At 33.2% G+C, this 12467-nt stretch overlaps 3 protein-coding genes across 3 annotated transcripts; 2 read left to right on the forward strand and 1 right to left on the reverse strand.

The window, feature by feature from the left end:
* Positions 1-2762: 2762 nt before the first annotated feature.
* On the reverse strand, positions 2763-3710 carry LOTGIDRAFT_96105 (hypothetical protein; the record flags this gene model as incomplete). Its single annotated transcript, XM_009054009.1, has 3 exons — positions 2763-3027; positions 3193-3399; positions 3451-3710. Coding segments are annotated over 3 exons (732 nt in total), but the record flags the coding sequence as incomplete, so codon positions are not given.
* Positions 3711-4106: 396 nt separating this feature from the next.
* LOTGIDRAFT_143550 (hypothetical protein) lies at positions 4107-4814 on the forward strand (the record flags this gene model as incomplete). Its single annotated transcript, XM_009054010.1, has 1 exon — positions 4107-4814. A coding segment is annotated over one exon (708 nt), but the record flags the coding sequence as incomplete, so codon positions are not given.
* Positions 4815-6749: 1935 nt separating this feature from the next.
* On the forward strand, positions 6750-9004 carry LOTGIDRAFT_174667 (hypothetical protein; the record flags this gene model as incomplete). Its single annotated transcript, XM_009054011.1, has 6 exons — positions 6750-6900; positions 7238-7356; positions 7700-7895; positions 8237-8308; positions 8533-8592; positions 8799-9004. 6 exons carry the CDS (start codon positions 6750-6752, stop codon positions 9002-9004), a joined length of 804 nt encoding a protein of 267 aa, XP_009052259.1.
* Positions 9005-12467: the final 3463 nt, after the last annotated feature.

The raw sequence follows: 12467 nt of genomic DNA on the forward strand, positions 1-12467 counted from the left end.
CGAGGATATCGTGTCATGGGGAGCAGCGGTAAGATTGTATACTGTTGCCAAAGGAACATGGGGTTCCCATGAAGATCCTTTCTTCCAACTGGTCTTGGCATTGATCTTTCCAAGATTGTCCATACCCATTTAGATCTGGGTCGACTGAGTAAAGATGGCTTATTCAAGGTCATCTGACTATCACACCTGGTAGTGGTAATGATGTCATGATTGAATGCTCTACTAATTGACTTTGCTATAGAACCTTTCAAGTGGATAGTACACTAATCATAAATCTTAGAAAGATTATTCCAGTTGAGTATCGAATATAGTGGATTTTTGTTATGAATAAAAGCTACCATACTATGTACTACCAATACTTTTAATTGAATGGCTTTTTATAGTGTTAAAAAATATTGTTTGCTGACCAGTCATACTTTTTTTTCTTTATTGCTGTAAACTCATAATTCTTTGAGAATATCCTAGAATCTCTCTGTGCAATTAAATGACAGATATAGTCTCAAAGAATTATGAGCTTAGTTTCCCAGAATGCCATATTAACAATGGAGGTCAACACATGGAAGAACATGTACCTTTTGTCTGAACAAATACTTCTGTCTCTTATACTGCTTACTTTATTTGCAATAGCTATTCATCACTATTAAAAGATGGGATGCATTTTTCAGGAGATGGGATTCCTTAAATTGAGTGAGGAAAATTTATTTTGGATAGCTTTAATTTTGAAAATGAAATGTGCTTTGACATCATTTTTTGGTTTGTTTTATTGATTTTGTTTGATATTTCTCTTTTCAGGAGATCTAGTTTTATGCCCATTGGAATTTGGTGTGTGGTGGCCAGGGTTCATCTCGAAAAGAGACAAGGATAAGGTCTCAATTGTTTTTTTTGATGAGCCACAAATGTAAGTCTATATTATTAAGAGTTTAATGAATGTCCAAGAATAATGTGCTAAAACTAAAGTCCAGTATTATGAGCTTTATTTGTCCACATTCAGAATTACTTTCTATGGATTCATAAAGTCCTAAGAGCTTTGTGATCATCCAAGAATAATGTGCTAACAGTTATTATTTGAAGATCTGAAAGGAATGTAAAATTTCCCTTATTTAGTGTATGGATGAAAATTTGATAATTTTATAACAACTAAATTAGACTATCACAATGTCTCTTTCACTGATTTGCAGATTATCAAATAGAAAAACTCCAGCAATCGGTCTCCCCAATCTTGAATTCCCTCCAATCTTGAATTCCCTCCATTGGTTTCCAGTCAAAAAATTAAAAATATTATTACATGACTGAATTTTCAGACCCCACAAGAACTATAAGAGCTTTAAATCAATGTTTTTTTAGTGTGCCATCAGTAAACCTCAAAATCACCAAACAAGCTTTCTCTTACTCTGCACCTGTTTTATGGAACAATTTACCATCTACACTACGATTTTCAATATCTATCGACTTCTTAAAGAAAAATCTTAAAACTTTCTTGTTCAATAATTCTTGAGTATTATTCCATTCACAGAAATATATTGATTGAGGGGGCAATAGGAACTAAAAAGTAATATGCGTAATATAAGTGAACTATTATTATTATTATGATTTTAGTGGTTACCTTTACCTTTCAGAAATACTTTACCCATTAGTAAAGTTATCCCATATATGGATGATGAAGCTCGGACACTTATTATAGCTAGCACAAGTAACTTCATGTTAAATTGTTCATGTTACTTTTCTTCCTTTTTGTTTTAATTGTTTATGTTAGGGCTGTGGCGATGCAGGTGATTTGCAATACAATACATGTTTGTTGAAAAGTTCAGTTAGTGATACTACATAAATGGCACCTGCGCCATCATCACAGCCCTTGTTAACATGTTTACTGTTTACTAATCTTGGGTCATATAGGTAGATAGAACTTGAAATTTATTAGGTGTTTTTGTAGACCGATTAAATTTGATATTCTGTGCATTTGCGAGCCAGTAAGCTTAGGCTAATCGACACATTTGTGAGAAAGTTTACCTAAACTGAGGTCCCAAAAGATTTGACTTTTTAAAGATGGCAGAATGTGGAAGTTCGTAAAGTACTCAAAATAGCTGTCTTTCATTTGTTGTCAGTGGAGGCAGCCACGTTTCCAAATCGCCGATTTACTTGTGTTTTAGAAAATAAAGAAATTAAAAATTGATATATTCAAAAAGTATTTGGATAAGTTTATATTTATAATATTCTTGTTACCAATGACTATGACTAGAAATTTGTGTTCAACATGTTGTAAACTAAAATCGTCATTCTCGATATTGCTCAAATGTCTTGCGGTATTTTTCTGTTTATTCTTCAATATCTTAAAAATCTATCCAAAAATGATTAACCGAAACTTTTCAACACTACTTACTTATAAAACCCAACAATTTACTGTTACATTAACATGAGAATTGAAATAGTATATGTTCTGAAGCTTTATGCTTTAGGATTCAATGTTGATGCACTCTGACATCGATTTTTCTGCACAAAATGTGCATTATATGCTTATTAATTCTAAAATATCTGCAATACCTAATTGAGGACTGGCAATTTTTTTTTATAAAGTCCATTTAAGTCCATAGAATTTGTCTTCATACTTAATCTTGAAAAATATGTAAAATAGTTTGTGTTTTTCAGATAAACTAAAGAAAAAGAAAAGTGATTTTTTGAGTAAGTTTGCAGAAGATGTAAAAAAAGCAAGAAAATTAAAATATCAACAGAGAGCATCAACAACTGGTATACCTGTAATTCGTCAACAACAAGATGAAAACCTGGATGAACCTGTAATTCAAGATGAAAACCTGGATGAACCTGTAATTCGTCAACAACAAGATGAAAATCTGGATGAACCTGTAATTCAAGATGAAAACCTGGATGAACCTGTAATTCAAGATGAAAGCCAGGATGAACCTGTAATTCGTCAACAACAAGATGAAAACCTGGATGAACCTGTAATTCATCAACAAGAGGAATACCAGTATGAAACTGTAATTCATCAACAAGATGAAAACCAGTATGAACCTGTAATTCATCTACAACAAGAGGAATACCAGTATGAACCTGTAATTCATCAACAAGATGAAAACAAAGTTGAACCTGTAATTCATCAACAACAAGAGGAATACCAGTATGAACCTGTAATTCATCAACAAGATAAAAACCAGGATGATCCTGTAATTCATCTACAGGAAAAAAACCAGGATGAACATGTAATTTATCGACAACATGAAAACCAGTACGAAAACCAGTATGAACCTGTAATTCATCAACAAGAGGAATACCAGTATGAACCTGTAATTCATCAAGATGAAAACCAAGTTGAACCTGTAATTCATCAACAACACAATGAAAACCAAGTTGAATCTGTACTTCAAGAGGAATACCAGTATGAACCTGTAATTCATCAACAAGATAAAAACCAGGATGATCCTGTAATTCATCTACAGGAAAACAACCAGGATGAACATGTAATTTATCGACAAGATGAAAACCAGGATGAACCTGTAATTCATCATCAACAACAAGATAAAAACCAGGATAAACCTGTAATTCATCAACAAGATGAAAACCAGGATGAACTTGTAATACACCAACAAGATAAAAACTTGTATGAACCTGAAATTCATCAACAAGAAGATGAAAACCAGAATGAACCGGTAATTCATCAACAAGATGAAAACCAGTATGAACCTGTAATTCATCAACAAGAAGATAAAAACCAGAATGATCCTGTAATTCATCAACAAGATGAAAACCAGTATGAACCTCTAATTCATCAACAACAAGATGAAAACCAGTATGAACCTCTAATTCATCAACAACAAGATAAAAAAACACAGTATAGACCTATAATTCACCAACAAGATGAAAGCCAGGATGAACCTGTAATTCATCAACATCAAGATAAAAACCAGGATGAACCTGTAATTCATCAACAAGATGAAAACCAGGATGAACCTGTTATCCATCAACAAGATGAAAACCAGTATGAACCTGTAATTCATCAACAAGATGAAAACCAGGATGAATCTGAAGAAATGTATGATTCTGATATAGATCCAGATTTTATTCCAGACAGTGAGGTTAATTCATCAGATGTTATGTCTGTAAATGAAGAAATTTTTGTTGAAGAGTGTTTATTTGAACCTAGCTTTATAAATAATACTTGGATACCTCAACAAGCTGATGAAGATCAGAATCAATCTGTATGTACCACTAGTGTAAATCAACATGCTGATGAAGATCAGAATCAATCTGTATGTACCACTAGTGTAAATCAACATGCTAATGAAGATCAGAATCAATCTGTATGTACCACTAGTGTAAATCAACATGCTAATGAAGATCAGAATCAATCTGTATGTACCACTAGTGTAAATCAACATGCTAATGAAGATCAGAATCAATCTGTATGTACCACTAGTGTAAATCAACATGCTAATGAAGATCAGAATCAATCTGTATGTACCACTGGTGTAAATCAACATGCTGATGATCAGAATCAATCTGTATGTACCTCTGGTGTAAATCAACATGCTGATGATCAGAATCAATCTGTATGTACCGCAGGTGTAAATCAACATGCTGATGATCAGAATCAATCTGTATGTACCGCAGGTGTAAATCAACATGCTGATGATCAGAATCAATCTGAATGTACCGCAGGTGTAAATCAACATGCTGATGATCAGAATCAATCTGAATGTACCGCAGGTGTAAATCAACATGCTGATGATCAGAATCAATCTGAATGTACCGCAGGTGTAAATCAACATGCTGATGATCAGAATCAATCTGAATGTACCGCAGGTGTAAATCAACATGCTGATGAAGATCATAATGTACGTTCTGCTAGTATTTTGGAACGAGATAACCTTGGCTGTTTACCAGCTGAAAGTAACGTGAAAGAGGCAGACCAACTTCCTGACATCAACAATCCTGAAGTTTTTATTAAAAAGTACCATAAAAAGGCAAATGATGAGTCTAAGCTGGGAAGGACATACGACAGGAGACATTCTTGCAAATTCTGTGGAAAACTTATGACAAATATTCAAAGCCATTTAGAACATGCACATAAAAACTCAGAAGAAATAAAGCAAATTTTTGATATTAAGAGAATATTGGAAACAGTAAGTGAGGAAGAAAAGAGTCCCCTCTTATTCAAGCTCAACCAACTTCAGACATTACTTAGAAATCAGGGTAATCATAATCATAACACCAAGGTATGTCAGCAGAAAAAAGGTGAAATTATCCTCAGCAGACGTCGTGAAAGTGAAACATTTGATCTGGCGAAATATGGGCCCTGTCCAAGATGTATGGAATGGATTATATTTGATAATCTTACCAAACACAAAAGTAATTGTCCACTTAATAAATTCTCCGAAGCAGATGACTATACTCAGGGAACAACAGTCATCCAGTCGAAAATCATGAAGGGTCAAATCTTGACTAAACCTTCTAAAAGGTTGCTGAAAGAAGTATTCCCATCAATGATGAGAGACAAAGTAACAGATGTCGCTCAAACTGATCAACTAATTGTGTCATTGGGTGAAGTATGGTTGATGAAGAATATTGGAAATAGACTTAGAAGGAAACACTTTACAAGTTTCAGAATGAGGCTAGCAGCTAGGCTTCTTATGATATTGAGAAATGAGTCTGGCAATATAATGGCTTCGATGAATGATTTTTTGGTTCCCACCCACTTTGATCTTGTAGTGGAATGCTGCTTGAAAGCTTGTCAAGAAACTGAAGACTTAGAGCTTGAAAATCCCAGCACAGCCCTTAAATTAGGGTATGACTTATCTCGCTTGGCATCAGCAAAGTTAGGATTTAGTATTAAACAAAAAGATGAAAAAGGAAAAACAGAATCCTCAGAATTTTTAAAACTTATCCAAATGGAATGGTCTGTTAAGGTTTCTAAAGTTGCAAGAGTAATTCTGACCGAGAGACATTTCAACAAGGGAAAATCACTTCCAAATCCTGATGACATTGTGATGCTTGCATTATTTCTGGTTAAAGAACTTAAAGATATAAACCTGTCTCAACCCAGCGCCCAACTTTTTCGGGAGGTTGTGATTTTAACAGAATCAAGATTGCTACTTTACAATCGTAGAAGACCAGGGGAGCTAGAAAGTCTGAGGTAATTTTGTTTGAGATGTATTTGTAAATTTTAAGTCTAAAAGTTAGATCGAATATTCACTTGTTGAGTTTGCTTCCATGAACCATATTTTTGCATGAAGTTCGCAAGTTGGCAACAGCCAGGAAGTGGACTTGAATAGCTCAGACTGTGAATAATCTAGGGTTATTAAACATGGATTCACAGACAAATTTATCCTATGATTATCTTAGCACATGAAACTCTTCAGTCTTTAGGTCGCGTTATTCATTCTTCAAAGTATTTAATTTTTGCTTTACTTTTGACTTTCTGCCAATTGTTTCTTGAAAAATTTTTGAAACGACAACTTTTAATTCTTTCCAGTGTTAATACTTACATAGCTAGACCATCTTTGGATGAAACTGAAATGGGTTTGCGACAGAATTTGTCCCAGTTTGAAAAAAAACTATTGATGAGCCAAGATTTGATTGAAATTCGAGGAAAGGTAAAATTAACTTATGTTGTATATACTGTCATAACAAAATTAGCATATCACTTTTTCAAAATGCTTATAAAAGAGGCAGATATTTAATATAATGCATATATTTCCTTGGCAGAGTTAAGTTTCATTCTTAGTTTTAACATAAAGATGTATCCTTATTATGTATTTCAGACCGGAAGATGTGTTCCTCTTCTAATACCACCTGAAGTTAAGAGAGCAATGGAGTTTCTTTCAAATAGTACTGTACGTGAGAAAGGGGGTATTAAGAAAACTAACACATTCATGTTTGCTAACACAGGTAAAAATTTAGCTCTTATCTTCAAATAGAGTTTTTGTTTTTTTTTAATGTGAGCCACTGATTTCTCTTGCATGTGTTATTATATGTACATCCTGACGTCTCAACAAACAAGTATTTGCATGACAAGTATTGATGATATGAAGTATTCAAGGGACACATTTTTTTTGTATGTTTCTAGGGAAACTAGTAGCATCATTTTGCACCATTTTAGTTTTCAATCAGTCTTTTGTCTTAGCAATTCCACTTTAATTTAGTGTTTGATGATAGTGATAATCCTCAAAACACATTAAAATATTTTTAAAAATCTCTTTACAATCCTGTTTCATTTTATTACCAGGAGATGCAGTTGTTCGAGCTGGAGATTCTTTAAATGAGATCAAAGGACGTTTGAAATTAAAGCAACCAAGTAGGATTTTAGCAACAAATTTGAGAAAACATACGGCAACAATATCTCAGGTTTACAATTTTATTTTAATTGTTTTGATCTTGTCCATGATAGTATGTTGAAACTAGGTAGTTGTGACAGGTTAATGCATTTCAGGTTATATCTAGTGATAATTTGATGTGCACCTCAGACATGAGGCTTACTAATAAATCATGTAACAATATATAATATGTATAGATTCATTATAAGGAGGTTCACAAGCGAGACAGTAATAATGGTGCGCTCATTTTCTCCTCTCAACCCTTGACATTACTGAACCAATTTTGAGAATTTTGATTTTGTGTTAATTTTAAGACGTAGTATTCTTTTAGGACATGCAATTGTAGTAATTTTTTTTTTTTTTCCATATCATAGGTTGTCAGCTTAGATGAACAACAAATGAAAAATGTCTGTAACCACCTCGGTCATAGTCAAAGAGTTCATGATGAATACTATAGACAAACGTCTGGATTAATAGAGCGCATTGATATTGCAAAATTGATGCTTATGCAAGAGCATAACTTGGTAGGAAAATACGCCAATAAAAAACTTTCTGAAATACAATTTGATGGTGAGTATCAGTATCCATATTAAAATTGTTATTTATCTAGAAATATTGAATAGTTGAAATTAAAGTATCTCTATATTAGTCTGGAATTTGATGAGCACTTTTCTTTTGGAATACGGGATGCGTTTCATTTTATTTATTTTTTTTTATTTCTTTGTGAAAAAGAATAAAATTACCACTAAAGCACATTGAAATTGCTATTGAGTTGATACAATTCTACTATTTTCAAGAACTTGTCAACTTATGTACAATTTAATGTGTAATGTTTAATCTATAGTCGCATTAAGCAGCAACAATGATTAAAAATGTTAATTTTATTGTTTGAAAAATTGTATTTAATTCAGATATACTCGAAGACATTGATATTTCGAATCCTGATAATGGTAACCCTGAAAAAAATCATGATATTGTTCAAGGTAAGGACATTTTTAACTGCAGAGTCTAAATGATCTAAAATTATTAAAAAGATATGCAATGTACAGTTTAATATGAACACTGCGATTTAATATGTACAGCCAAGAGTAATGTAAATCACGGGCCTATCCATATCAATAAAATTTGATGAATTCAATTCAAACTAATTTTTAAGCATTCTTACCACATGTACAAATATTGTTGATGTTCATATTTATTTTTTCAGAAGAAGCTACGGAAGAATTTGTAGATTTGCTTGATGAACAGAGACGCATGAAAAGAAAAGGTTTGCATTGTTGTAATTTTCATAACAATTCCTCATACCTTTCAGCCAAATTATCTTTTGTCCTATTCCCAAATCCATACCATATCTATTGTGAATAGTGTCAATTTATATTAATTTCAAGGTCAATTTAGTATCTTCTTTTCCATGCAGTTAATTATTAATCATGATTTTATCCATTTGTGTGTTATTCTTTTAATCTATTACAGTTAAAAGAGTTCGTTGGGATAACGACGAAATAGCAGAAATAAAAAGATATTTTGATAAGTATTTTAATGGCAGATCTGGAAAAACATGTCCCTCCCAAGATGAGTGCAAATCAGCTGTAAAAAAGTCTGAAAAGAATAATGGAGAAATATGGAAAAGGGGTTGGGAAAACATTAAAAAAAAAGTAAATAACATGTTAAAAAAGTAATACTGTATTGAAAAATTAAAAACGTATTCTTGATTATATGATTTATATTATTATTATATAGTCCCAGGAAGAAGGGTGAGCATTCCAAGTCTCTTTAGTGATTTGGAGTCACTATCAGTTCGCATTCAACATAACTAACTTGGTTTAAGTGGAATTGAAAACAAAGACTTCTGATAGAAACTTGGAATGTTGCAAATTTATGCTTTCAGTGTAGTAACTCAAATACGCATACAAAAAACGCATAACCTCAATGTTCAAGTCAGTGTTTAGGCCACCAAATGTTAATTAAAAATTCAAGGTTGGTCTGAAATCAATGATTGCAAAATTCCACACTACCTTGACCCACCTGTGTAATATTTTGATCTAGTCCCAGAAATAAGGCAATAGCGGTCAAGAAGATTTAAGAGGTAAACTTGTCCCAAGAATAAGGTGGCAAAACACAGTCCAAAAGATTTAAGAGGTAAACTTGTCTTAAGAATAAGGTGGCAAAACACAGTCCAAAAGATTTAAGAGGTAAACTTGTCTCAAGAATAAGGTGGCAAAACGCAGTCCAAAAGATTTAAGAGGTAAACTTGTCCCAAGAATAAGGTGGCAAAACACAGTCCAAAAGATTTAAGAGGTAAACTTGTCCTAAGAATATGGTGGAAAAACCAGTCCAAAAGATTTAAGAGGTAAACTTGTCCCAAGAATAAGGTGGCAAAAGACAGTCCAAAAGATTTAAGAGGTGAACTTGTCCTAAGAATAAGGTGGCAAAAGATTTAAGAGGTTAAACTTGTCCTAAGAATAAGGTGGCAATAGACTGTCCGAAAGGTAAAAGTGGTAAAATTGTCAAAAGAATGTTCAAATCAATATTTTTAAGTTGATGTTGGAACTTCAGAATTAAATCTTGGTCTCATTTTCATTATTGGTGGGTAAACGCAAGTGATAACGCGACAAACTGAATATTTTTGTATGGTTGTGGCGTGATGATTTGCGCTTACACACCAAAAATGCTATTGAGACCAACATATTATATTCTTTATATTTATATTCAGCTACTATTATTCATACAAATTGCACTGTTTCATGTGATCAGTTAGTTTGATTTGCCACAAATCTTAAGATCTTGACAGCTATTGGGGAAAAATGCCAGTTTGCATAACTGGTTCATTGAAGTTAGTGACAGTGAAATGCAAATATATGTTTTGAAGTACTAAAATGAACGAAAATCCCATAAACCCTTCAAATACACCTCAAATTAGAATTACTTCTTCTGTATAGTCTAGCTGAAGTATGCGTCACATTTTTAACTTGAAACCATATATTCCGACGATGACCGATATCGATTATTATTGCTTAGCCTAAGAATTCCCATTTCTGAGGCTCTTAAAGCAGGAACGGTTGAACAGATTATTATGAGCTTTCAGTACATTTATGGACTTCTAAAACTCTTAAACCCTAAATGTAAGAATTATTTCAATTTAAGTCCTTGATTAAGAGTTAATTAGCTCATAAGCTTTTAACCTCCTTATTCACATATGTCGGTCCGTCAACATTTCTTGTGAGCACTATAGAGAATACAGTTTTTAACTGATTTTGATAAAACTTGGTGTAATGCTTTAGATTGATAAGATCTCGGTCAAGTTCGAATATGACATATTTTCAATGAACGGTTGCCCTTGACTTAGAACGCCTTGACTTTGTTAAAACGGGTCAAAATTTGTTAAAAATAGTTCGTGAGCTACAGTTTTCAACCGATTCTGATGAAACTTGGTGTGATCATTGGAATTGATAAGATCTGGGACAAGTTCTAACTTAACGCATTTTCAATGAACGGTTTTTGAGTTATTGTCCTTGACTTTGTTAAAACGCGTAGAAATTTGTTAAAAAATAGTTTGTGAGCAGGATTGAAGATCCAGTTTTTAACCGATTCTGATGAAACTTGGTGTGATCATTGGAATTAATAAGATCTCGGACAAGTTCTAACTTGACGCATTTTCGATGAACGGTTTTTGAGTTATTGCCCTTGACTTTGTTAAAACGCGTCGAAATTTGTTAAAATAGTTCGTGAGCAGGATTGAAGCTACACTTTTCAACCGATTCTGAAGAAACTTGGTGTGATCATTGGAATTGATAAGATCACGGACAAGTTCTAACATGACGCATTTTCGATGAACGGTTTTTGAGTTATTGCCCTTGACTTTGTTAAAATGCGTCAAAATTTGTTAAAAATAGTTCGTGAGCAGGATTGAAGCTACAGTTTTCAACCGATTCTGATGAAACTTGGTGTGATCATTGGAATTGATAAGATCTCGGACAAGTTCTAACATGACAAATTTTCGATGAACGGTTTTTGAGTTATTGCCCTTAACTTTGTAAAAACAAGTCAAAATTTGTTAAAAATAGTTTGTGAGCAGGATTGAAGCTACAGTATCAACCGATTCTGATGAAACTTGGTGTGATCATTGGAATTGATAAGATCTCGGACAAGTTCTAACTTGACGCATTTTCGATGAACGGTTTTTGAGTTATTGCCCTTGACTTTGTTAAAACGCGTCGAAATTTGTTAAAATAGTTCGTGAGCAGGATTGAAGCTACACTTTTCAACCGATTCTGAAGAAACTTGGTGTGATCATTGGAATTGATAAGATCTCGGACAAGTTCTAACATGACGCATTTTCGATGAACGGTTTTTGAGTTATTGCCCTTGACTTTGTTAAAATGCGTCAAAATTTGTTAAAAATAGTTCGTGAGCAGGATTGAAGCTACAGTTTTCAACCGATTCTGATGAAACTTGGTGTGATCATTGGAATTGATAAGATCTCGGACAAGTTCTAACATGACACATTTTCGATGAACGGTTTTTGAGTTATTGCCCTTAACTTTGTAAAAACAAGTCAAAATTTGTTAAAAATAGCTTGTGAGCAGGATTGAAGCTACAGTTTCAACCGATTCTGATGAAACTTGGTGTGATCATTGGAATTGATAAGATCTCGGACAAGTTCTAACTTGACGCATTTTCGATGAACAGTTTTTGAGTTATTGCCCTTGACTTTGTTAAAAAGTGTTGAAATTTGTTAAAAATAGTTCGTGAGCAGGATTGAAGCTACAGTTTTCAACCGATTCTGATGAAACTTGGTGTGATCATTGGAATTGATAAGATCTCGGACAAGTTCTAACTTGACGCATTTTTGATGAACGGATTTTGAGTTATTGCCCTTGACTTTGTTAAAACGTGTTGAAATTTGTTAAAAATAGTTTGTGAGCAGGATTGAAGCTACAGTTTTCAGCCGATTCTGATGAAACTTGGTGTGATTATTGGAATTGATAAGATCTCGGACAAATTCTAATTTGACGCATTTTCAATGAACGGTTTTTGAGTTATTGCCCTTGACTTTGTTAAAATGCGTCGAAATTTGCTAAAAATAGTTTGTGAGCTGGATTGACGCTACAGTTTTCAACCGATTCTGATGAAACTTGGTGT

Source organism: Lottia gigantea (assembly GCF_000327385.1).
Source record: "Lottia gigantea unplaced genomic scaffold LOTGIsca_208, whole genome shotgun sequence".
Taxonomy (NCBI): Eukaryota; Metazoa; Mollusca; class Gastropoda; family Lottiidae; genus Lottia; species Lottia gigantea.